This window comes from Choloepus didactylus, chromosome X (assembly GCF_015220235.1).
Source record: "Choloepus didactylus isolate mChoDid1 chromosome X, mChoDid1.pri, whole genome shotgun sequence".
Lineage (NCBI taxonomy): Eukaryota > Metazoa > Chordata > Mammalia > Pilosa > Megalonychidae > Choloepus > Choloepus didactylus.
Window position 1 is genome coordinate 37,951,006 of NC_051334.1, and position 27,210 is coordinate 37,978,215.

Genomic DNA, 27,210 nt, shown 5'->3' on the forward strand with positions numbered 1-27,210 from the left:
GCCACCAGGGCTTCATCCTTAGTATATTATAAATTCATTGAGAGACAATGAGCTGTCCTATTCATCATAGTGTCCCCTGCAGGGCCTTGTGTAATGCCTTCATATAGGAGATACTCAAAGTCGGAGTTGAATGAACAGATAGAAACTTATTAAGAGCATGTGCTCTATTTCAGAGGGATCTGTATTTAAATACTAGCTTAGCCACCTAATAGTTCTATGATCTCCAAATTGCTTAACCTTTCTCTTTTGTAAATCTTATCTTTATAAATATATAAAATACATCAAAGCTATGAACACTTCAAGAAAAACCTATGTGCCAATTACAGTTTTGTCAAATCTTAACTTTAAGAGTCATCACTTTAGACTTTTTTTGTGTGGTTTTTAAATAAAACATTATAGACAGATTAACTCTACCTATAATCTTACTTCCTCTCATCCTACCAGGAAATTATTATCCTGGTGTTTGTATTTATAATTCCCAGACATATGTTTATAATTTTACTGCACACAGCTATATCCATAAACAACCAAGGGTATTATTGTGCGTGTTTTTAAACTTTATATACATGGGAACATACTCAGAGCCACCAGGTCACACTGTTCCCGGTGCATTGTACTTCCTTTTCTTATATCAAAGAATGTAAGCTCCATAAAGATAGTAATTTTTGTCTTCTTTGTTCATTGTTGTATCTCCAGAACCAAGAAGGGTGTCTGGACACTGATGACGCTTAATTTCTTGAATGAATGAATGAATGAACAAATGAACGAACACAACTCTCAGATTTGAAATGTAGGAAAATATGAGTCTCCGTACAAATTTCTGCAATGCCTCAGTTTAAGATTTTAGGATATTTTGCTCTTTTTTTGTGATTGTGCATTCATATTATTGAATTGTTATATATAATGCAAAAAGTTTAGTAGTTTATTCATTACAACAAAGCATTAAAATTGAGGTGAAAATGGTTTCTTTTATTTTAACCCTAATAAATTGTTGCACGTCAATGCATTTCCTCTGATTTCTTCCCAGATTTAATCTCCTTTATCCCTTGCCTTGCAGGAACACTATGGCTCTCTGAAAGGCCTTACCCTCAGCTGGATTGGGGATGGGAACAACATCCTACATTCCATCATGATGAGTGCAGCAAAATTTGGGATGCACCTTCAGGCAGCTACTCCAAAGGTAGGGAAAATTTCTGCTATGAAGCTATCACCCTCTTTTTTATATGTGAAATTCACATACATAAAACTATCTTAAAGTGAACAATTCACTGGCATTTATTATTCACAATATTGTACAATCACCGTCTCTATCAAGTTCCAAAACATTTTCATCACCCCAAAGGAAACCCTCTACCCATTAAGCAGTTACTCCCCTTCTCCCCTCCCTTCAGCTCCTGGAAATCACCAATCTGTATGGTCTTACCTATTCTTGATATTTCATATAAATTGAATCATACAATATATGACCTTTCATGACTGGCTTCTTTCACGTGCCATAATGTTTTCAAGGTTCATCCATGTTGTAGCATTTATCAGTACTTCATTTCTTTTTAATGGCTGAAGAATATTCCAGTGTACATACATACCACAATGTGTTTATCCATTCGTCTGTAGATGGAGATTTGGGCTGTTTCAACCTTTTGGCTAGTGTGAATATTGCTGTGATGTATATGTGTGTACATGTATTTGAGTACCTGTTTTCAATTCTGTTGGGAATGTGCCTAGGAATTCTATTTCTGGGTCATATGGTAATTCTATGTTTAACTTTTTGGGGAACCGCCATGCTGTTTTCGACAGTAACGGCACGGTTTGACATCCCCACTAGCAATGTACGACAGTTCCAATTTCTACACATCCAACCAACCCCCTCTTAAATCACTCCCAGATGCAATTAGCCAGTGCAAACAAACCTCTCTTCCATTCAAAGAGAGCACAGTTGGGGCCAAAAATTTAGGTTATGTGACCAATCCTGCTATTAATTAGCTAGCTGGGCTCTCGAGTGTCCAATTTCCCATCCCTGCAATAAGAGAGAGAGACTTGGAGGCCTTTTGCTCTGTGCAGCTGTGTTAAATTCATGTCTGAATGATCCCTTTGAACGCTGTGAAATGGGCCATTATGTGACTGGCATCCTGTGCATTATCACTACAAAGGCTGAAGAAAGCAATGACATCCTGGCAGCATGGAATTCCCAATGCATGAGAAATATGCTGTCATTTTTTCTAATATTTCAATTTGGTGGAAAAATAACATGCCAGTGTGATGGTCACAGTGGTGACCTCTACACCAGCTTGGTGTTTCAAAACTCAGCTCAAGGGGCCCTCAGGCTTTTAAAATCTGAGTCTCATATGGCTATAAAGATGACCCGCACATACCTCCTACCTTGCTGCTAATCTCTCACAGAATGCATGGGAAGCATAGCTTCTTTCCTGGACCCAAAGTGACCTTTTTGACACAGAAGCTGAAGGCAGTTGCGTTTCAGGAGGGGAACCAGGAGGTTTGAGGCCAGAAGTAGGAAGACGACTTTATTTTTATTTTCATGGTATCCCCTTTTATATGGTTTGAATTTATCATGTAAATCTTACATCTTTATAATGAAATAGATACATAAATAAAAAGAATATATTAAAAAAATTTTAAAGTGCAGATTCCCTTAAGAGTAGCCCTATGTTAAGATACTCCTAGCCCCATTTAAAATTAATAAATTTTTTAGATGGCAAACTTAACCATACAAAAGACTCATGCACAAACTAGTCCTGAAAGATCCCCACAAAACCTTTCAAATACCCCATCTCTATTGAATTCTTTTGCCCATTATGTTTCTCATTGGCCACTAATGTCCTATCAGGAGTCTTGTGAAGGGAAAACTTCCCTAAACAGAAACTGTTCGATTCATGGTAAAAGATAAAAGTGATTCTCTCATGAAGACAACACTAGTCACAATTATTGTGCACCAATGTGTTTCTGACCAAACGTGTGTTTGCCATTATTTCAATAGTCACAGCTATGGTTCACTCTGACAAGCTGACATCCAGAGCTGAGTATATAAGCCTTAAAAATTCCTCCCTGCTTCTGCATCTGAGTTTGAGATGTTTATTTGTCAACCACTGGGAACATGGATTACACAATTAGGATTAATAGCTGAATTTCTCCAACAGGAAACACCCAAATCCTTTAGTTCCTCATGCACTTTCCACAAACCTCCACCACCAGTATCTTAGGCCAGGTGGTCCACAGCAGATCCCAAGGTGAGGATTTGTGTGCAGGTGATTTATTGATGGAAGTGTTCCCAAGGAAGGTCTGTAGGGGAGCAGGAAAGGGTGGCACAAGAATCCAAGCTGTATGTACCATTAAGGGTGACCAACTCTCCCAAGTTTGCCCAGCCAAGCATCACAGAGATGCAGGGCTTTGAGTGCTAAAACTGGGACAGTCCCTGGCAAACTGGGATGAACTGGTCACCTTATTGCCATGCCGGGCAAAGTACCACAGAAGTAAGCTTCAACCTGATCCCACAGGTGAGCTCTGGAGTGTGAGTTAAGCTCCAGATTCATCCCAACCCAAGGCAAATAAGCTGGGCTTTTATCCTCCTGAATCAATCATTGGTCAAGGACAGCTGGGGGATGTGGGGAGGCGAATCCCCTGGCACTTCCAGCTCTCTGCAGGAGTGGGGAAAGTGGCCTGGTAGCCTGAGGGCTGTCTTCTGAAGAAGAGATGGAGTGCTTGGTTTTAAAAGCCCACTAATAAAATTGTGTTAAAAAAAGAAAAAATAATTTAAAAATTAATAAATACATAAATACTGTTCTAAAATTGATTGTGGTGATGAATGCACAACTATGCGATGACACTGTGAGCCACTGATTGCATACTTTGGATGGATTGTATGGTGTGTGAATATATCTCAATAAAATTGCATTAAATAAAATAAATAATAATTTAAAAATAAATAAAAATAAAAAATAAAAATAAAGCACACCGAAATCAGCCGGGGGGTATGGGGGGGACACACAAAAGCGGCAACAAGGAATTCTCTGAGCGCATCTGAGTAGAGCACCAGCATTATCTGCTGTGTCCTGCTGAAACCAAACCAAACCAAATGTTTTTCCCTAGTGTTCTTGCTGAACCAGTTTAGGTCAGTGCAGCCTGCCACAGAAAAATGGCGTGCATGGGCAACGGCAGTTCTAGAAGCCACATTATGACAGTGAACTTTGGGGACTCAGAGATAACCCTTCCAACAGGGTTTTTATTCAGCATGAACAGAAATAAAGGGTCAGATCTGACATATGTGTTTAAGGTGGCTCCTTTTCACTTTATGGAAAGGAAGAGCCCTCTCTCACTACAAATATAGCATGAAGAAAGACAGTATATATGCAAACTATTATTGCCTTCAGTTTTTACTGGTAAAACATACATTAACAATAGTTGCTCCCTGGGATTAGGTGTTTTTGGAAAGGCTTTGTTCTGCCGGGGAAATATATGGACTAAACATTTTATTGCATGTCAAAGATGCTTTATGAACATCAAAAGAAAAAAATGCCAATATTACAGAGTAATTTCGGTGTTGTTCTGATGCTGTAACTCATTTAAATGATAAAGAGTACTAAAACCTGGTTAAATATAGGTGGGAATAAGAGTTGTAAAAAGTCTTCTGGGGTTTAATAGTGCAGAAGTAGTTCCATCAATTGATAAGTTTCCAGTTATTAAATCTATTTCCTTTAAAGATAAAACTAGGAGATTTATTGTAAATTGAAGAAATACCAAACAGCTTCCAAGGCCGTGATAAATCTATTTTCCCATTCTTCAACCAAGAATAACTTACATGTTCAAGAAAAAATAATATTGTCCATGACTGTAAAATTACCCCATAAACTACTGATGATTATTATTTGAACATTGTTCTAAATGAATATTTAGACTGAACTGGGTTTGGTAATCACATTCTTCATCTGGTTTTAATATTTATGTAAAGGCCAATGAGTGACTGAGTATTGAAAGCTGAGCTGTGGGTAAAGAATTCCTCTCCATTTTCTATGCTGGAGCCCAATGCATGAAAGGTTGGATGATTTTCTAATTTCCAGACTTCTCTGTTGGTTCTCTAAGTACTTATTGATTCCTTCTCTTAGAATGATTATGCTTAGGGAGTATACAGTCTGCTCTCCAAAGGGAAGACTAAGTTTTCAGGGCAAGAGGTACCTGAGCTACTATCCAAGTCTCTTCATTTATGTTTACCTGTATGACCGTTCACAGCATTAGTTACTAAGTAGGAAGCCTTTACTAATTATTTTCCCCAAACTCCATATAAACCAGGCTGCAGGATTTTGGGCTATTGGAAGGTGGTAAAGCTGCTAATATATATGTGGTCATCGATATCAACATCTGAGAGGTTTCTTTCCTCAAGAATTTTACAATGATAAAAAGAACTATGCTAGACAACCATGAATGAATGAACACCATTGCAAACCAATAAACCTGAACATGCCTGTTGCAGGTTGGGCTTCCCAGTGAAAAGATTCTGAGACAGAATTTAGTGTGCAGGATGTTTATCAGGGAGTGCCCTTCAGATCAACACCTGTGGAAGGGAGGGGAAGGAAGCAGGAGTGGGCAGAGGGAGAAGGCAAGCTGCCATGCAGGCCCAATAAAGGCCTCTGTTGATTCAATGGAGAGTTCTAGATCTGGCGTGGCCGTGCAGAGCTGTCCTGCATTGGGAGGAGAGAGTCAGGTTTTCATGCCTTCCTGTCAACCTGTCCTTGGATGTGGGTCATCCTGGAAGGGTGTGTGATGACCTTGGGTGGGGAGACTTCTGTAGCTCAGGCAGTTGCCCAAAGAGGGCTGACAGCTGAGGGCCATGTTCTGGCAGCAGTCCCAGCAGCTGGGGAGCAAGTCCTTTATTCATGAAGGGCCATCTGAGCAGCACATGGCACCATCCACCATAATGTCCTACTGAGAATTTTTAAAACTTGGCTCATAATAAATGCTAAGAATTCAGGAAAATGTAAAGGATGGAAGAAGGTGAGGATAATTATGGTGTTTGAACTGACAGCACTTTCATCTGGAGGATCTGGAGGTGAGGCCAGGCTAGAGCTCTGACAAAGGAAAAGATGACAAGTTCCAAGGAAGACACCAGGAGGGTACAAGAAGGGGGAGGTGTTGAAGGGTGAAGGGCTGTGATGGCAGATGGCAGAGGAGGGCAAGACATGTACAGGGACGACAATGAGATAGGGTTTACTGCAGCAGGGTGTAGAGAATTAAAAGAGACAGAAGCAGGGGATGCTGCTGGTGAGCCTTGATGCTCTTTATTTGGGTTCGACTTCAGAAACTAGTAAACATTGGAGGCTTGGAAGAAAACGGTTCTTGCTGCCATATACAGAACAGATTGGAGGGTGAGGATGGAGGCAAGGAGGCTAGCTGTAGTAGTGTGGAATAGTTTGGGGAGCTTTGCCCCCATAATGTCTTCTCACCCAGGGTTGGGACTAGGGTGAGGCAAGCGAGGCACCTAGAGTCAAAATGTGTGCTTGCATGACCCTGAGAGTGAGTGCCTCTTTAAATTTTGTGCCTTAGGCACCTCACTTGCCTCGCCCTAGTTCCTAAACTGCCTTCCCCAGACCATCCCAAAGCAGCATACAATCTTAGCAAAAATAGTGTACCGGCTGTGTAAATGCCATTTCAAGGGAAGCATCCTGAAATCAGAACACTTGCTACAGGATGCAAGAGAATAAGATGTGTGTATGTGGGCAGTTAGTATTTGCTGGGTGGGCAGGGAAGGTTTCTCTGAGGAGGGGATATTTGAGCTGAGACCTGAACACATTATCCATGTGGAGTGGGCGAAGAAAAGCATTTCAGACACAAAAGAACAGCATGTGGAAATTCTCTAAGTCAAAAATGCATTAGGTTGTAGAATTTTGTATATAGTCCTCTTAAGCTATTAGAGGAACAAAAAGACCTGCTGCAGAGAGCTAGAAGGCCCCACGTCCGATGTTTGTCTTTATGACTAAAGAGGTCAAAGAGGATAATAGAAAGACAGGGCAATTGGTTACTTTTCTAAATTCCCAAAGGTGCTAATAAGCTTTGAAAGTCTAGATGTAAAAATCACATTCTACTGAACATGGTTTGGTTACATCTTAAAGCAAATGAAGGAGGGAGGAAGGGAATTTTGTTGAAAAGAAAATAATGCATGTATAAGAGACATATATGATAAAATTACCTAAAGAACAATCAAATTCTTCCCCCTGCAGGGTTATGAGCCAGATCCTAGCATAACCAGGTTGGCAGAGCAGTATGCCAAGGAGGTATGTGCCTTATATGTAAAGCTATAATTGCCTTTCTCTGTCCCATGAAATTGTTTAACCAGCACGTTTCTGTATGCTAGAACGGTACCAAGCTGTCGCTGACAAATGATCCATTGGAAGCGGCGCGTGGAGGCAATGTATTAATTACAGACACTTGGATAAGCATGGGACAAGAAGAGGAGAAGAAAAAGCGGCTCCAGGCTTTCCAAGGTTACCAGGTTACAATGAAGGTACAAATTGATGCCTCTCTGAAGGTTCATTAATTCCATTCATAAAGGCCAGAACCATCTAATCACTCATTTACTTTGGGGAAAGCAGACTGTCCTTTCATTTTCTATAAAGGACTCACTGTCTGTATCCCCCAGGGATTTCTCTCCTCTCGAAGATTAGCTATGTCCTTTGGAAAGACACTTTTGTGCTGGATGAAGGAATCTGAAACCTAGGCAAAAAAATGAAGCAGGTTTCCCCCTCTCACAGTGATTGAGGCACTGGAAGGCTTTTTCTCTTTGTATGTTTAGAAGCATTAGGTTACTTATGATGCATGCTGTTTCTTCTGATTTTCCCCCTAGGAAAAGTCCCATTACTATTTTCCTCAGGCTAGTCCTTGCCTCTATTTTTCTAAGGATCCTAAAGTCCAGTTTAATTTTGCTAACTCCTTCCAGGGCATTCCCAAGGGAATCCATCCAATCTAAGACTTTCTATTAAGATCTAGACCTGTGGTACTCTACTTTGACCATGCATCAGAATCAGCTGGAGGGCTTGTTAAAGTGCAGATTTCTGGATCCTAATCCTCGAGTTTCTGACTCAGCAGGTCTAGGGTGAGACCTGAGAATCTGCATTTCTAACAAGTTTCCAGAGGATGCTGATGCTGCTGGTCCAGGAACCATACTGTGAGAACCACTGTTCTAGAGGAATACCTTAAAAGTCAGGTGCACCCTGGGATTTTCTCAGCAGAGCAACCAATTTGTTCTGATGGTGAGAAGGATTAAGCAATTAAAATAAATATTTTATTGAGAAAGTAATATAAAAATGCAAGCTCCTTATTTTAAAAATGTCAAATAGAATGGCTATTTGAAAAAGAAAAAGTGAAAATATATCTTTCCCCTATCCTCTTAACAGTGACTATTTTTTCCCAGAGGTAGTTACCGTTCAGTAGTTGGATGTGTCTCTTTGCAGGCCTTTTTTGGTGTGTGCATTTACATATATGCCTATACACACACACAACTACTGGTTTTTCATAAATGGTATATGTGTATTATTTTGACTTATTTTTTCCACAACAAATCTTAGATTTTTCTTGACCATTTATTAGATACAGTGGATTATAATTTACTTAAAATGTTCCCTATTGATAAATTAGGCTATTCCTGATTGTCCCGATTACAAACAACACTGCAATGAACATCCTCATACATATTTCTTTGCACAAGTATTACTGGAGAATAGATGCCTAGAAGAAGAATTTCTGGGTGAAATGATATATAGGTTTTAAAATATGGGAGATGGGGAATGGCCCATCCAGAAAGGGTTAACAATTTATACTCCCACGGCTGTGTATGAGAGTTCTTTCCCCACACTCCATTCTTAGTTGTTACTTACATTTTTAATTTTCATAAATCTGAAGGAAAATGGTATCTCATGCCTTTTAAATGTTGTATTTCCTTGATTACTGGTGAGGTTAAGCATCTTTTCATGTCTATTGGCCATTTGCATTTCTTTCTCTGTAAATTGCTGTCATATTCTTTGCCCATTTTCTATTGTTTTTATTTTTTTCATCTTTTTTTCTTATTGGTTATAGAAGTTCTTCATATATTATGGCTAATCGCTTGTCATATATGCAGCAAATAATTTCATGGAGAAATTTCAAATTATCTCCGGTTTACCTCAGGCTTACCTTGACCAGCCCTAAATATTTTGCCAGTGCCAGGGCTGCAGACTTGAAAGACAGTCATTTCACTGATTTATGACTGGCATAAATATTACTCCTTTCCCATGTCACTTGGGCAGTAATTTAAAACTCAGAAAGTTCTGAACCTAGAGCTAGGATGGGAGGTAAAAATGAACGTTTAGTTCAAAGGAAGTACTTTTGAGGTAATAAAGTATGAGGGTATGTAATTTTGAATGTGTAAAAGAACAATGGTAATAAATGGAAAAATGTAACTTTCAGGAAATAACTGTTGGAGAAAATTAAAACTGCTAGAACATTCGTATTAAAATGAAACATCAAATGCATAGTGCTCATAATGCCATTCCATGCATTCCTGTCCCAGTGCTATTTTTCAAAATTGTTTTAACTAATGACCAAGTATGCTTCAAGTGTTGAAAACCATAATTTGGAGATAAGCTCAAAATATAACACAATCATAGAAAAGCAACTTTTTTATATTGGGGTGTAATTTATGACTTTTGCTATCAGTCACATATTATTTACACTAGTAGAGTTCACTATTGAAATGCCCACTATCCCACCAGACAGAAAACAATAAATATGAGTTAGTGGTGGTTTAACTTGGAGTGATGATCTCTCAACTCAAAAAATGACTATAAAGTTCCATAAATTGAAAGTACCAGTTTTTCCCAGCTGCCTTGAGCTAAAACCCTCACTCTGCCCCTTTGTCTCTCTCTTTGTATAGCTCACTGACCCCAGGCCATATGTGTTTTTAAATACTGAAAAAGACAAATAAGACTGCCTCATATTATAGTCAAAGGAAGGTCTTATCCCCTTCTCTTCTTTAGATGGCTAAAGTCGCAGCCTCTGACTGGACATTTTTACACTGCTTGCCCAGAAAGCCAGAAGAAGTGGATGACGAAGTGTTTTATTCTCCACGATCGCTAGTGTTCCCAGAGGCTGAAAACAGAAAGTGGACAATCATGGTAAGGAGGAAATGGGGAATGGAGGAGAAGTAGGAGTTTTCTGAGTGGTCCCAGCTTGGTGGTTCATACCTGTTTTACACCACAAAATGCAATATACCAGAAATGGGTTGGCTTTTACAATGGGGATGTGTGTTAGCTTACAAGTTTACAGTTCTGAGGCTGTGAACAATGTCCAAATGAAGGCATCAACAGTACTATACCTGTGGTCCTCAGCTCTTCTGTCACCTGGCCAGGCACATGGAGACATCTTCTGGTCTCTCTCTTCTCTCCTGGGTTTCGTTGCTTCTAGCTTCTGGCTTCAGTGGCTTCTCTGAGCTTCTGTGTGTGTCCTTGTCCCTCAGCTTCTCTCTGGCTTTCTTCTCTGAGCTCCTCTATGTGTTTTATCCTCTTGTAAAGGACTCCAGAAAGAGGATTAAGACCCACCTGGGGCATGCATCAACTGAAATAACCTAATCAGAAAGTCCCACTTGCAATAGGTCTATACCTAAGGAATGGATTCAAAGAACATGATCTTTTCTGGGGTACATACAGCTTCAAATTACCACAATGCCTTTTGGTAAATAAAAAGCAACCGAGATTATCCCAGCTACATTATTTGCTCATATGGGATCTATTTTTTCCATAGAGTTCATAATAGTTTATTACTACTGATTAGCATTTATGCTGGTTGTTTCTTTAAATGAGTAAAATTGATCCCTTTCCAAATAAATCTATTTTAGTCAAAATTCTTACTGCCCTTGAGCATCCTGAGCACCAGCCACTGCTGTCTGTCAACCATTTTAAGTGGTACAATTCTTATTTTAGAATCTCTTTGTTCATGTTTATAGCAGCCCCCAATTCAGTGCCTGGGCACAAAATAAGCACTCAAATTCTTATTGCCTTCCTCCTCTCTTTTCTCCTTGCATCTCTCTTTCATGCCTTCCCCAGTTTTAGTTTTAATTGTCTACTTGTCTTTAGCCATACAGACACATTTGTTTTTCAGTATTGATCATTTCCAGAATTAACAGGAAAACTACTCTTAAAATGTATTGGTCCGTTTAAGATTAAAGCTACTAGTTTGATCTATATCACTATCCCTCTAGGAAATATTAACCTTACATATCTGCTTTACAGTATTCCAAATGTTGCTTTCTTCTCTGGAAAACTGAATATTCATATGCCGTAAGCTATGTCCACCATTTTTTTTTTTTTTTGGTTTTTTGGTTTTTTTTTTTTGCTTTTGGTGATTTGACTGGTCTCAATTACTGAACCAGTAAGGTTCTTACTTGCAAATAACAGAGTCCACCCTAGGTAGACTAATGGAATGAAGTTTATTAAAAGATGTTAAGCAGTTCCCAGAATCTCTTGAGAAAGAGGATGCAGCAAATGATTCATGAAAACCACACAGCCAGGGACAACACAAGTAGGAAAATTGCCCTACAATACTATGTTTCCTTTGTAGCCAAAACACCACTGACATAGCCACCCATAGCCTGGTACCTTGGAACTAGATGCCAGATACTTCATTATTGCTATACCAGCTGAACCAGATGCTTCATCTGCATATGGACCAGAAGATCCAATCTCCCAGAGTGTGGCTTCCACTTCATGTTGTTCATTTATGCATTCAAGTATTGAATGGATGCATCTGAGTGCCAAGCCTGTAGCCTAGCTGCAAGGGAGCCTGGGAAATGTAGTTTGTAGCTTTCAAACTCTGGAGTAGAGAAAAACAAACTGGAAAAGAGTATCTACTAATTATTTAATCTATAAATGAGGATATGGCTATGGTGAGCATTGAAATAATACATGTAAAGCATTTAGAATGGTGACTAATAGATGGTAAATATTGTTATTATCTGCTTCATCCTTTATCTGATACAGTAACTGGCAAGAGTTCAAGCTCCAGTACCTGTTTGGAAACGAATCATGACTCTATTTGCAATGGAAAGTTGTATACTGGGTCTAAATTTGTCATTTCTAATAATAGAGATGGCTTTTCTATTACTGTGCCTTTCCAGCTTGCCACCCTAGGGCACTAACTTTGGCCAAAATGGCAGTTCCCATGTCAGTAGACCAGAGCTTCTGAAACTTTGATGTGAATTTTAACCCCATGTGGTTCTTGTTAAAGTGCAGATTCAGATTCAGGAGACTGGGTGGGGCCTGAGACTTGGCATTTCTAACAAGTGCCCAGGTGATACAGGGGCTGCTGTCCTGTGGACCACTTTGAACAGCAAGGATCTAAATGACCAAAAAGAAAATGTGAGCTCTCTAACCATACACCTCAAGAAGAGACATGGCATAAAATTTCCTCCAGCTCAATTTTTAATTGGAAGACAATCGAAGTTATGAAAATAAATCAATCTAAATTTGTTAAAATAAATCATTTGTAGAAATTCAGGGGAATTAAAAGAAAGCTTTCTAAAATATCCTTTATGGAGATGCTCTGCAGTTCTGAATTTTTAAAGAGTTCAGTAAACAACATTTTTAAAATTCAATTTACTTAAAACTTCTAAAATATACTATGGATTCCATGGAAACATTTATACTATGGAAATGTTTACAAGGATAAATATATATACAGTGAAATCATCCATCCACCTATTTTCCATCCATTTAGGACCTACTACCATCTCTCCATCCCCAACCCTTCTGAAGTACCCTCTATTATTAGGAAAAAAAGATATTTTAAAGAAAACAAGAGGCATAACCATGCTTAAATGAAGATAGAGAGGCTAAAGTAGAAAGATCACTTGACTGGGAGTGAGAAGACTTGAATTCTATAACTGGTTTTACTACTAGTCAGCTGTGTCATCTTGGATAAATATTACCTCTCTAGGTCTCAGTTTCCTCACCTGTAAAATAAGAAGATCAAGCTGCAGAGATGGCAAATGATTTTTATTATTAAGTCCCCATACCCATCAGTGGGCAACATGGAGTTCTGTGTTCAGAAAGATTCTGAGCCTGACTCTGGTCTCAGTGGGAAAGAGTACTATCACTGACTGGTGATGCCTGTCGGGGGTACTGGAAGGGAGGTGGTGATGCACAGGCTGCATTCCTTATATCTCTGAGTTAGGTGATTTGGCGGTCCCTTTGAGTTCTTTACATTTCAGCAACCATCTATTGAGCACCTACTGTGTTCCAGGCACTAGGCCAAGCATTGGGGATAAAAGAAGATGAATAACATGCAGACCCCACCTAGTACATACAATTTGTAGAAGCATAGCATTTTCAAGTGGGATGAGAATTTAGAGATTATCTAGACCAAATTCCTATTTTATAGGCAAGGACATTTTTCTTAGACACTTATTTAAAATGGCCTTGAGGCTCAGCACTGCTGTGGTAGATTTTTCTGGAATGTTCTAAAGGCTCAATACTTGTTTTCCTCTAGGACTGCCCCTTCCAGCACAGTAGCTACTAGCCACACATGGCTATTTACACTTAAATTTAAACTAATTAAAATAAAATAAAATTGAATGTTCAGTTCTTCAGCTACACTAACGACATTCTAATTGCTCAATAGTCACATATGGCTGGTGGCTACCATATTGGAGAGCTCAGATATAGAATACTGCATTCCTCTAGAGAATGATTTCCACATGCACAACTCCATTTGAAATAAGGGGAGAAGATGGAAAGAAAGACACAGTCTGGCCTCCAGTTCTGAGATGCTTATAACAACTGACATAAGGTATATAACTAAAAGGGAGTAAAGGGTTTGTTCTTAAAAGCATATAACAGTTTTAAAGCAAAGGTGCATTCTTTTGGCACTCCGAGTAGCTTTCTGAGGCCTCCATGCTCCATGCTGGGTGATTTTCTGCAGTGCTGTTTGGAACACACTAGTAATCACATAATTCTCTACTTTGTGCACAGGCCTTTGAATCCCTTTGTTTAAAAAACACACACCCTTTTCTCCCTACAAAGCTTGTTTTGGGGTTTTTCAGTGATTACTAAGGCTGTAGTACTCACAAAATGCCAGGTGGATTTCTTCCTCTGCTGGCAAATTTTATTGTGGCACTAAGGTAACCTTAAGGGAACCTGCCAAAAGCTGACACTTCCAAGCACTGAAATGTGGATGATCCTCAAATACACAACATCATTGCAAATGAAATTCACAGTGTTTTATAGTCTATTACTTTTCTCCAAGTTAGGGTTGCCAGATAAAATACAGGATGCCCAGTTAAATTTGAATTTCAGGTAAACAGTGACTAATTTTTTAGTATAAGAATGTCCCATGCAATATTTGGGACATACAGTTAAAGAATGTTGTTTATCTGAAATTCAAATTTAATTGGGTATTCTATATTTTTTGTTTGTTTGGAAAACTTACTCTAAGTTGACTTTCTAAGTTTTTGATGAGAAAATAAGTTTGACATGTGCAATGACCATTAAAACAAAAGCAAACAAAACTTGAGATGTGATCCCAGGAACCCATAACAAATCTTAAAAGATTTTGCCTGGTAGATGTCCAAGAAGGTATTTCTGGAATGTTCTTTCCCCAGATTTTGGCTTTCGTAATTCCTTCTTGTCATTCAGATCTCACTTTAGTGTCACTCCTTTAGCAAGGTCTTCCTTGCCACCAAATCTTAAGTAGTTCCCCAGCCTCTCTTTATCCAATTATCCTATTTTATTTTCTAATGGCACTTATCACTACCTGGAATTTTCTTCTTTGTTTATCTGTTTATCCACCCCACAACTAAAATGAAAACTCCTTCATAAGAGCAGTGGTCTTGTCAGTTTTGTTCTTCATTACACTTAGAATGGTGCCTGATATAGACCCTAAATATGTGCTTAATAAATATTTGCTAGAGGCAATGTAAGGTGTTGTTTTCAGAACATAGGCTTTGGAAATCAGACAGACAAGGACTAAATTCTTGGCTCTCCGTGTGACCTTGAGTGAGCACCTTAAGTTCTCTAAGCACAGCTTCTTCATATGAAAAATGGTGATAGAGATAGAAATAACTTTATATGGGTGTGAGGATTAAATGCGGTAAGAGTCATCTGACCATAGTAGTCAGGTTCTAGAAACAGGCAAGTCTGCATTTGAGTTGCAAATCCACCTCTTACCACCACCACTCAGAAAAGTTCGTTAGGTCTCAGTTTCTCATATGTATTTTACATCTCTTACCACCTCATACAGTAAGTAAGGATATTAAATGTTATGATGCTTATACAAGCACTCAGCATAGTGCCTGGCAAGTGGTAACTATTCAATAAATGCATTCAGTGAACACCTTTGCAATATAAGGCATGCACGTCAGATATCAGCTAGAGATACGAGATGTGGTCCTAGTACATGCACGGTAGGGTTGGAAGGTAAAAGCCAGTGCCTGAGAGACAGTAAACTTACCTCTTAAGAGTGGACTCATAGAAACCTGGTTCAAATCTAGTTCTGCCCTGTCAGTAGTTCCAAAGATGGATTTCCTCATCTAGAATTGATAGTAATAGAACGTTGTTGCATTAAATGAGATCATGCATGGACATTTCTCTCTAGCTCACCAGATCACCTAGCACAGGGCTTGCCAAATGTTTCTTAACTGACTGATTTCCACATGCTAAAGGACTTAGGATGCTGCCTGGTACATAGTTAAGCACTCACTAAACATTTATCATCATTGTTTCTGGTATTATGACTATTTGCCATTATTGTGGAAGTTGGGGCAAATAAGAATGAAAATTCCCCTTTGTGGCTGACAGACTAAGGGGAACTTGTGCTCTTGGCTGTAATGTTAATGCTCTTTCAGGAAGACTCTGTTAGAAATGCAGAGTCTCAGGCCCCACCCCAGTCTCCTGAATCTGAGTCAGAGCGCAGGCAGTATTCTTCATCCCAAATGATTTACTTTTATTACTCTACATCTGATTTATCCTAAATTTCTCTAGGTTGCAAGCGACCATAACACAGTGTAATCACGAGGAACTGGGGTGGGAGGGTTTCTCTACAACCAGTCAACACCTAGGTATCACTTATGACTGAAAAATCCTATCGTGGCTACCACTGTGATGTCTTCTCATTCCAGTTCTCCCACCCACTATTCCTGGAATGAGGCCTGAGTAAGCTCAGTGTTTGTGTATCTATTTAGGTCAGCCTGATCCCTCTTGGCTTTTCTGTATCCAAATAAAAATAAATATTAGTTCAGAACTCTTACCATTTCCTTGGGAAGACACATTTTAACTGCAAGCCTTCAAAACTGCAACCTAGTCTCCCTTCCCTAGGTCCCTAAGCAGATTGTTACTAATATTTATCTGTTTCTTTCTGTCTCTTTTTCTGACATGTCATCCCAGGCTGTCATGGTGTCGTTGCTGACAGATTACACACCTCAACTCCAGAAGCCAAAGTTTTAATGTTGTGATGCTTGTCAAGAGAGAAACGATGCTCTTCTATTACAGAATGAGACAGTTTGTGGGGAAGAGAAGAGAATCTAAGACAGACAGATCTCTAACATATGGTATGGGTGAATTGTGTGATATTGTTTTGCCATTGTAAAACCTTCCTGAACCCTTTAAGCTAAATGGTGGTGCACTATAATGCATGGCTTGACTTGGTTTAAACACCCTCTTCATTTCACAATTTCTAGTTACAGTTGGGTATCATATTAGTAATCTCATATATTTGCTTCAACTAAACATAAAATGCCATGTTTGTATAGTATAATGTCTAAGCCATTAAATGTATCTGTGCTTATTACCTTAATGAATTATCACCCGCGCTAATTTATAAGTAAATGTTTACCAGGCAGTCAGCTGCTGGTAGATCTCTGGGCTGTGTTCATGTCCCCCAGGACCAATGAGGAAGCCAAATGATCCATCTTGCAGATGTAGTACAATTTTCAGGCCAAAGAGGTAGACAGAAATTCATTTGTGGAGGAAAATGATGAAATTCTTAGAAAACAGCAAGAACTGTGCTCAAAACTGAGTTTTTTCCAATCATTTCTAGGAAGGGAGACCCTAATCTATTCTCTGTTAAAAATACTTAATATTACAAGCCTAAAGAAACCTTTGTCAGCAAGTGGTAAAACCATGGATATCTAGCTAGCTAGGAACATAAGATCCACTAAAGAATGACATTTTCTTAGGTTAAAATTCCCCAGCAGGAACAATTTAATTTTTTTCATACTTATAATTATCACACATTTACTCACACCACACACTGAATATTTCCAAGATCTATTTGCCACATTTTAGCCAGAGTTTTTCCTCCAGTTTTTCTTCTGGATGATCAGAATTTGCATTATTGAAGTAAGATGATGAAATTCAAACTAGATTTCTCTTCTGGATGACCAAAATTTGTATTATTGAAATATGATATAATGTTAAGTGTTTTGGTTAAAACGTTAAAGAGCTTTAAGGAAAACTTTCAAAAAATAATGCATTTTACAGAGGACAAGAAAAGTAATTTCCTTTACATTTCCCCTCTATTATTATAAGAATGTTTCCAGGCTGGTTGACTGATATTCTTTCTCAGAGAGCTATGACTTAGGTGAGTAAGCAAGAGATGAATTACAAATGAGATTTTCAATGAAGATGCAATAAAACATGTTGGGGGTGGGGTGGGGAGGCTCATGATGTTCAGAAAAAAAATCAGTTTTTCCAGTAAATGTCAAAGGTGACTTTCACTTCTTTGGTTATTTATTGGAAGCGCTTTAAAAAGAAAGAGAGGAAAATTTAGTGGAATATCTTCTTTGAGCAGAGAGTATAAGCATGATTTAACCAGAAGATGCTGTGTGGATTGTTGAGACTCTCCCTTAAACTGCCCATGTAGAAAGGACATAATTCTGAGTGTCCTTCCACTTATCAAATGGTCCCTCATGGTGATGAGCCCTCAACTCTTTCCTGGCTATTCTTTGAACCAAACAGATGGCATAATCTTCTTCCTTCAATCAGAAATAACTTGCCAAAATGTAGTCACATTTACCTCAAAAAGCTCTAAAGCTTTTTTTTATGTACACCCAGTTTAACATCCTTTTCAACCCAAACCTGTAGGAATTTATTTGCTTTTAAAATTTTTCATCTTAAGAAGACATTATTTATATTATTATTAGTTTCTTTTTGATTACCAAAAACTCAAGCAATGAACCCTTGGGTCCCTAGTATACATAATAATTCCTATCCACTTAATTAATATTAACTATCCAAAGAGTTCATTTCTTTCAGGCTTTCTTCTCTGCAACACTGGGGTTGTAAAAATACACATGATTACAGTGCAGTGATTTCAATGTCAAGGAAGAATTATCAGTTGTTTTTTTTTTCAGTGATAAGTTAATGAGAACTTTAGAAAAATAACTCAATGTCAGATGTTTCTAATGGAGATTTTGCTAATAGTTGGACTACTGTAAAATCCCAAGCAAGAAGATCTGCCCAGATCAGCATGGTAATGCCACATTCGACCTCCTGCACAAGTAATACTAGAGCCTCAGTTAAAATGGCAGGAGCCCCCTGGTCCCATGTCAAAGCTCCAAGGCAAGTCTTCTCATGTGATAAAAATGGGTGGTGAATACATACAGAGACGGTATCCAGACCCATTGTTTTTGTACCTATTTGTCCTAGAAGCTTGTGTCAGTGTCTAGATGGTGGAGATGACTGAGTTATATCCTGAGACAAGGCTCCACTCAGCAATTCTGTAGGACTGATGCCTTTGACAAATATGGAAGCTCACGCTGAACAATGAAACACCAGTCAAGTCACAATGAGCAGACTCCTACAACTAAGAGCACCACATACTGCTGTGCGACTTGTGCCTTATGCAAAGGTCCCGGGTGAAAGGGTTGATACCTGGGTTGCACTTCAATTGCAAGTTGTGCTTCCTTACCAGTCCTACAGACAGAGGACAAATTTCAGTGTTTTGTAATCCTGAATAGGTGCTTTGTTTTAATTCACATGAAAGGCCAGCATCTGGTAGGGACAGGCCCTACTTTCAACAATTTATATCAGGAATTTTTTCAATATCACCTTGTACTTGAGGACAAGAGACACATAGGGAAAAGTCAGCGATCATTTGAGTTTCTTAACTAAGTTTCTGTTACAAATTCCTCATGACTCCAGAGTAGAAATGATAGTGCCTGTCAATCTTTGTGTGGAAAATACGTCACAGAGCATTGCAATTGGAATTTGAGGATCAATTTTGCATTTCTTTAGCAGTTAAAAAAATTCTCCCATATTAACTGTACCTAAAAATTAATATTAACAATGGATGAAAGCATCTTGATCAGATCAAATGGAAATGATGAGTTCCCTGACGTGCTAGAACCTTTCACAGTCTTACCAGTATCTGACTTATGTCAATGGCACTAGACTTCGTTTCTACTCAGTACTTTTGTGAAGCTCAGTCCCAGAGGAAATGTGAGCATAACAACTGCCATCTGGAGCAAAATCATTAGGCAAATGAATTTTTAAACAAGAACAGGGTTTAGAAATAATCTAGTCTATCCCTTCATCTTACAAAGGACAAAACTGGGAAATAACAACAAAATGTCCCTAGGATAGAAATATATTCTATAGGGAAGATGCTCAACTCATGTGCTTAATACCCTTCTGCAAAGTATCTGGGATCCTACAAATGTAGGATTTGATTTAGGCCAAGTGGGGAATGGGAAGCTGGCTGGTCCAGGACTATGGTTCTGTGAGGCCAGGGGAACACAGAGAAGAAGTCACACCTGGGGCAGGGATGGACATCCATACCCAGATGTATAAACTGAGCTCCAAAAAGCATCCACATAGTCGATGCTATTGGTGCCCCACCCAGAACCCTTTTACCTGCGTTCGCCCATTCTCCCAGCTGCTGTCAGGGTTGGCTGCTAATGGCTCTCAGCTGCCCCTTCCTCTGAAGCATTGCCTTCAGCCACCAAGAGCCACTTTGACCAGGAAGTTATACACTCACCCTCACCCCACCCCTAGCAGCTCATAACCAATGAGTGACTGCTATAGCAGTACAAAAAGTTGGCTCAAGGTAGGGCCATCTCAGGGTTGCAATTCATGCTCCAAAACTCCCTTCAGGTTCAGGCTGAAGCTGGAGTCCATTTGAGATCACATCCTGGCTTAGTCTTATTTCTCTGCTCCAACTGGCTTCCCTTGTTTCCCTTCTCTTGAAAATGCTTCCTCAATAAATCGCTTGCAGAAGAATCCCCATCTCAGGCTCTGCTTCTAGGGAACCTTAACTAAGACAATCCATGAATAAAATTTTCTGGGGTTTTTGTACCATACCTCTGATCCTTCAGGCATTGAGGGAGGAGTAACGATTTAAGAGGCCATTAGACAAATGGCAAAGAGCTTGTGCTTAAGCAAGCAAAAAAATGTTCCATTTATCAGGATCTGCCTTTCTTAGAAAGCAGCAGAGCATTATAACTAGCAAATATGATTTTCCTGTCACATGTTCAAATTCATAACAAGGAATTTATTACCTGCATGGGATAGGAATGACACCAATTTACTTTCCCCAGATACATGGAGATCTGAGTTAACCGACACAATATTTCTATTTATTTCTGTGATATTTCAGCACCCTTATAGGTTGGCAAACTTGGCAGCTGTGTCATTGATCTGCCCTTGAGGTTAGCTTCGAGAGCCTGAGTTGGCATACTTCAGTGATTCTCACACTTGAGCATGCATCAAAATCCCCTGGAGGCTTGTTAACATACAGATTGCTGGGCCCCACCCCCAGAGGTTCTGATTCAGCAGAACTGGGGTGGGACCTGAGAATCCATATTTTTAACAAGCTCTCAGGGATGCTAAGGCTGTTGGTCCAGGGATCGTACTTTGAGAACCACTTGCCAGCCACTTGCCAGAGGCAATTCTGAAGACTTATTTATGTATCCCCACATCCATAAAGCACCACCATAAAGCATTTGACACAACCCAGATCGTCTATTAACCTGTCTTTGGAGTAACTGACACCTGGGTTTCTTGTCCATTTTGTAGAATTGTTGGGAGGATTAAATGAAGTCAGATATATAAGAGTATTGGGCTGAGAACAAATGCTAAAAAAGTGTTAGTCCCCTTTTATTTGTTTAATAAGTGTTTCTAATGCTTTATGTGTTTTCCTTAGCCCTTTATATCTTGTCATCGGAAAGATATGGAGTAGAATATTTGGTGCAAAAAAAAAAATGTGCAAGGAGTGAACTTGTCTTCTGAAATTGGCAGAACCCAGCAGCTGGGCTGCCTCCCTGTAGGCGCTGGCTTATAAATATGCTACTCAGGAAAGTGACCTGGCACTTTGCCAAACCAAGTAGAGGAGGCCATCAAGTCTGAAAATCCAATCAAAGTGACTAAACTGTTTGCTTAGGAAGGCAGGATGGGATTGTACATTTATATGAAGTAAATCAGGGGCAGTAGGCAATTGCTAGACTTGGGGTCTAACTGATAAAGTGGAAAGGGATTAGGAAGAACTCATCGGGGTTTATCCATCTTGGTCTGAGGGCAGGACTGCTCAAAGGAAGAAGTCTTCATTCAAACTGTTCTTAAGGCAACAGTTCTCGGACATTTTGGTCTCAGGACCTCTTTACATTAAAAATAATGATGATCCCAAAGAGCTTTTGCTTATGTGGGATCTATCTATTGATATAGCCTGCATTAGAAATTAATACTGAGAACATTCTTAAAATATATATTTATTAATTCATTTAAAAATAACAATAAAAATCCCATTGCAGGTTAACATAATATATTTTTATGAAAAATAATTATATTTTCTGAAACAAAATAAAGTTAGTGAATAGAGAGGCTGGCATTGTTTTATAATTTCACAAACCTCTGATGCCTGACTTAAGAGAAGGCAGCTGAATTCTCATATCTACTTTTGTATTCTGTCTGTGGCACTGTGTTGGTTTGAAATATAGGAAGAATATCCTGTTTCACACAGATGTGTGGTTGAAAAGGGAGAATTATTTTCATAGCCTTTTCAGATAATTTTGGGTATTCTTTGCTGTTACACTAAAACTCCACAAGTGGTTGCTCCTTAAAGATTAGTTGCAATGTGAAATCTGAATCCACATCAATCAACTTTTCTATACTGCTATGTTAAACTTCATTGGTTTATCTTACACTTTGAATGGATCTTTTACCCATGCATGATTCCATATTGGTCATTTAGAAACCACTAGTTCACTGAGTTATGTAGATCTTCCAAATGATGACACATTTTGTTATATAAAATTTAAAAACAAATACTATCAGTTGCCTTCCTTGAGGTGACAAGTTCAATTCAATTCATTTTCAAAAACATGCCTGTCAAATACCCAAGTCTGAATGATCATTGTTTGTCAGTCATTTTTTCTGGTAAAAGTGGTAAACTCAAACAATTGCACAAGTGCTTTTCTTCAAAACACCCATCATAAGGAAAGGCTTAATGTTTACTTCACATTTCATCACACAGAATGTTAAATGACATATACTCAAGGGTTGAAATTTAATATTAATAATTTCTGTCTTATTGCTTCATCAAGGACATTTTTTTAACTTTTAATTTTGAAGTACTTTCAAACTTGACAGCTTTCCCACAGCATTCTGTATGAGAGCTCTGTGGGCCGCCTTCTACACGCAGGGCAAGTTCTGGGAGGGTAAAGCCCTCAGATCACCACCAGACAGATTGGGACAGATATATATGCTCCCAGTACATGCACGAGGGTCACTCTGCTCCCTCTGGAACTGGGACCAAGGACCACACTAGGTAAGCGGGCTGGCATTACACCTAGCTGGTAAAGGCTGGGGGAGGGGCCAGCCAGGGCACCAGGAGATCCTCCCGTTTTCAAGTGGTCCTTTTCTTGATTTCATCCTCACCCTGTCACTGCAGTCCTTTAACTGTCTTCTGGTGCTTGGAGAAAGATGTTTCTGCCAGTTCTTGCTGATTGTTCAAAGCTTCTGTGGGGGGACAGAGTCCTGAAGTGTCACTCCGCCATCTTGATCTTTTCATTCATCAAGGACATTTTTAAGGGAACCTGTTTTTTTTTTTTAAACTGCCTTTGTGATGGTGAAGGCTACTATGAATGCTTGGTTCTACTGCCTTGATTCCTGCTAAGATGCCAGCAGTTTTACCTAGCACTGCTTTGCAATATTGTTTCAAATGTCAACACAGTGAAAAAAAGCAACAAATGTCCTATTATCATTATTATGAAAATCGTTTTGACATGGAGGATCCCTTAAAATGATCCTGGGGACCCCCAAGGGTTCAGGGACCAGACTCTTAGACCCCTGTCTTAGTGCACGTTTTCCTCAGAGGTTTCTCCTAGAAGTGATTCTCAAATGTTAATATGCAAAGGAATCACATGGGGATTTAGTTAAAATGCAGATTCTGGTTCAATAGATCAGGGGTGATGCCTGAGAGTCTGCATTTCCAACAAGCTCCAAGGTGATGCTGATGGTGCCAGGTCTGGGGACCACTCTTCATAAAGCAAGGTTCTATATTGCCTTCAGGGATCCAGGGTAAGCCAAGTAGGCAGAACTCTGCGACACCCCTTCCTGATTAAACCAGAGCACCCAACCCCCCACTCTGCATCTGAAATATTTATTGGGTGCCCCCCAAGAAGACTTTGGTAGGAAATGAAAAGTTTTGGATTCACCATTATAAAGCAAATTTGGGCTGCACCAACTATGAATATAGCTCATATTGAAATCTCTTATTATTCATCCTATGCATACCAAGCCATCTATTTTTTTTTGCTGCCCCACCCCCAGCTTTGTGCCAGGTGTTCCAGTTTGCTAATGCTGCCATTATGCAAAACACCAGAAATGGATTGGCTTTTTTTTTTAAGTGAATTTTTAACTTTATTTAATTTTAATTAATTTAAACAGCCACCAAACTAGACAGTTTTATATAATCAGCCTTTGTTTTATATTTAAAATGTCTCCCCTTGTCTTGCTCACCATTTCTTTTTGGAATAATCTTCCTTCTTCTCAAGAACTTGGCTGAAATAAAGATTTTTTTGGCAAGCAAAAATTGTTGACTGACAACGAACCCTCACTTAGGTGAAAAAAGTTCACAGGGTACAGAATTCTAGACTTTTTTTTCTCAGCACTTTATTTTTTCTCAGCACTTTATTTTTCAGGCTTTCGTTGTTGCTGAAAAATCAGTTGTCAATCTGTTGTTGCTGGCAGGGAACATGCCCCTTTTCCCTGGCTGCCTGTCACACCTTCTCTGTCTCTGTTCCACAGACTGACAGTTATGTCCAGTGGGGCTTTTAAAAAACAGGTCTTGTATTGGAATTGTTGGGAGCTTTGGGTTCGTTTCGTTCCTCCAGCAGACACTGAGACAGAGTTATGGGGGGGGGGTCACACCTATGGGAGGCAGGGGTGGGAAGCGGGACCCAGCAGGGCGAGCCTTGGACCATGATTCAGTCTCCACCAGCTCTGGTAGAAATGCCAAGGCCCTGGCACCCCACTGCACCGTCAGCAGGAAGTAGCTCCCTGCAAACAGGACAGCCTGGGCACATCAGCTGAGGGAGACCCTGCCGGTCAACCAGCTCCACTCCCAGCAGCTGGGCAGCAGGGTCTTCCCTGCCGGTGACTTGAGCTGCTGCAGGCCTCCTGATCTCAAGACCAGTCTCTAGCTCCAAGTCTAGAAAATTCTCAGCCACTCTCCTGAAAGGCTGCCTCCCCTGTGCTATTTTTCAGACACTTGAGTCACCAACACTGGTCTTCAGCCATGTCCGAGATCCTGGGCAACAGTCCTGAGTGCCCACCCTCCACCTCGGGAAGCAGCAGGACGGGTGGGCAATCTCCACCTCACCCAGCCCTGGGGTCCCGCCAGCTCGTACCAGGGGACCTGCGCTCCGTCATTTCTGGCCTCTTAATTCCCCACCAGCCCAGTCCTGTGCTAAAAAACAGGAGACACCCTATAAAGCATTTTCCCTTCCACCACACCAGAGAGGGCTCTGAGCCCACCTAGGATGCTCTGCTGCCTGGAGCAAAAGTCTGTTCTTGTGCGTTTTGAATTATGTACCCCAAAAAGACTCTACTCATTTTATAAAAGAAAACTAACCTGGGGCAGGGAGCTCTCTTCTGCCTAGCTACGAGCTGCGTGACGATCAGCAGACGCTCTCTCCCATCCCTGACCCGAGCACCCAGGCGGGAGGCGAGCTGTGCAGTCGCCGTCTGTCTCCTCCACCGTCTCCAGCCTCGCCTGCTGCAGCAAACCTCCCTCCACCGGCCACCGCAGGGGGAGCCGCCCCGACTCCAGGAGGGTCACTGCCACTGGCCAGGGCAGGCCTGGGACCCAAGTCACACCCACCCGTTCCACGAAGGTGCCCCTCCCTCCCAGAGATTTTGTTCTGTTTGGGATCAGCCATGCCTGAGATCAGCTCCACCCCTTCATCCAAGCCACACCGGCCAGGCAAGTCCACCTTCCACTCAGGCCACGGGGAGCTGGGTCTCCGACCCTTCCAGGTGAGGTTTGGACTAACATGACAGTCAACAAAGTCCACTCCCATCTGCTCCCGTGACCCTGGGTACACAGGTGAGGAAGAAGGGACCAGAGCCTGGCCCTGCAAACCAACCGGGGCTTTCTTGCCTGTAAAAGAATCTTGGGCAGCCCTGACTCGCCCTTCCCCAGGGTCTCAAGAATGACGTGGAGGGGACACTCGAGCCCAGGTGGGATTCGGGGACCTCTGCACGCCTGAGGGTGGAGATGGTGCCCGAGGCTGGGGGACATGGGCCAGTGGCCCTCACGCGAGGCCGGCCAGCTCCAGGTCCTGGGGCAGGATCCGGTCCTTCTTGAGGGCCTTCTCCATCCGCCTCTCGGCCTTGGCCCCCTTCTTCCTGCGCAGGTTCTGTCGCCACTTGTCCTGGCGCTGCTGCATCTTCTCCACGACCTGCACGGTGCGTTTCTCCCACTTGCGCTTCCGCTGCGCCCGCCGCTTCTCCTTGCACTTCAGCGCTTCCTGCAGCAAGTGCTAGTCGTAGTGGATCCGCACGCCCTCGGCCTTGTAGAGCAGGTTGGTCCACCGCATCTTGCTCTCGAGCTCCCGCGCCCTGCCGGCGTCCTGCTCCCGCAGCTCCTCCAGCAGGCTCTGCCACCCCGCAGGCGCTCCAGCAGCTGCCGGTAGTTCTTGCCGGTCAGAGGCGTCAGGTTCCCCTTCATCTTCTGCCTCTTCTCCTTCCTCCGCTGGGCCTTGCTGGCCGGCTCCTCCTCACCCACTTCCACCTTACTGAACATCAGCTCCGCCGGCTCCTTGCCCAGCTCCTTGCCCGACTCCTCGGGGGGCGGCGCAGCGGCCTCCACGGCCTTCCCGGCCGCTGCAGCCTTCTCCTGGGCCTCAGCTCCTTTCGCTTCCTCTTCTTCCGGTCCCGCTCCTGCTTCCTCCGCCGCCTTTTCTCCAGAGTGGCTGGAGACAGCTCCCAGGTGCTGCCCTGGCCCCGAGCCTCCTGAATCTTCTCATGCAGCTGCTGCCGCAGAACATCCAGGACAAAGAAAGAGTCGGGCTCCGTGACCGGGCTACCTGCAGGGGCTGTGCTGAAGCTGGACACCTCCTCTTTGGCTGCTGCTGGCTTCTTGGCCCCGGAAGCTGCCAGAGACGACTTCTCCTTGTGCTCCGTGGTCTTCTCTTCCTGCTCCCGAAATTTCTTCTGTGTTTTCTTCCTTTTCTTTTTTGGAGGCCCAGCAGCTTTTGAGTCTTGAGTTTTGCCAGCCCACTTGTGCTTCTGCGGCTCCGGGCTGGGCTGGGCTGGGCGCAGATTTTTCGGGGCAGGTTCTGCAGGTAGGCGTCTTTGGCGAGCAGCGAAGCCATAGCTGGAGGCTCGGGGGTCCGGGTGGGCTCCCCCGGCGGTCGGGCCCGGGCGGCTCGCGGACGGGGCTCACTTGGGGTCCTGTTCAGGGGGGACCGCGCTGTTGGTGCGAGGAGGGCCCGAGCGCGCGCACTGGCCGCCCTGCCACCCCAGGTGTCCCACGTCGTCGGTGCGCGGGGCGCCGAGGCCTGGGCTGTCCCGCCTGGCGCACTGTTCCCCCGGCCCCCGGTGGCCCTCACCTGCTCCTCACGGGCGCTGCGCTCCCGGATTGGCTTTTATAAAGGTTACAAAGTTACAGTCTTAAGGCCATAAAGTGTCCAAGGTAAGGCATCAACAATACGGTACCTTCACTGGAGAAAGGCCATTGGCATCC

The 27,210-nt window shown here is 41.6% G+C and overlaps 1 protein-coding gene and 1 pseudogene across 1 annotated transcript in view; one reads left to right on the plus strand and one right to left on the minus strand.

Annotated features, from left to right (window-relative positions):
- The window catches only part of OTC (ornithine transcarbamylase), a 102,108-nt gene extending 85,287 nt beyond the window's left edge, over nucleotides 1–16,821 (plus strand). The window contains exons 6-10 of the mRNA XM_037821459.1: nucleotides 1,058–1,180; nucleotides 7,227–7,280; nucleotides 7,361–7,510; nucleotides 10,017–10,154; nucleotides 16,413–16,821. Coding sequence (XP_037677387.1) covers nucleotides 1,058–1,180; nucleotides 7,227–7,280; nucleotides 7,361–7,510; nucleotides 10,017–10,154; nucleotides 16,413–16,472 — 525 coding nt within the window. The 3' untranslated portion in view covers nucleotides 16,473–16,821. The remainder of the gene's footprint in view (nucleotides 1–1,057; nucleotides 1,181–7,226; nucleotides 7,281–7,360; nucleotides 7,511–10,016; nucleotides 10,155–16,412) is intronic.
- An 8,956-nt stretch (nucleotides 16,822–25,777) lies between these two features.
- Nucleotides 25,778–26,839, minus strand: LOC119523789 (annotated as a pseudogene).
- Nucleotides 26,840–27,210: the final 371 nt, after the last annotated feature.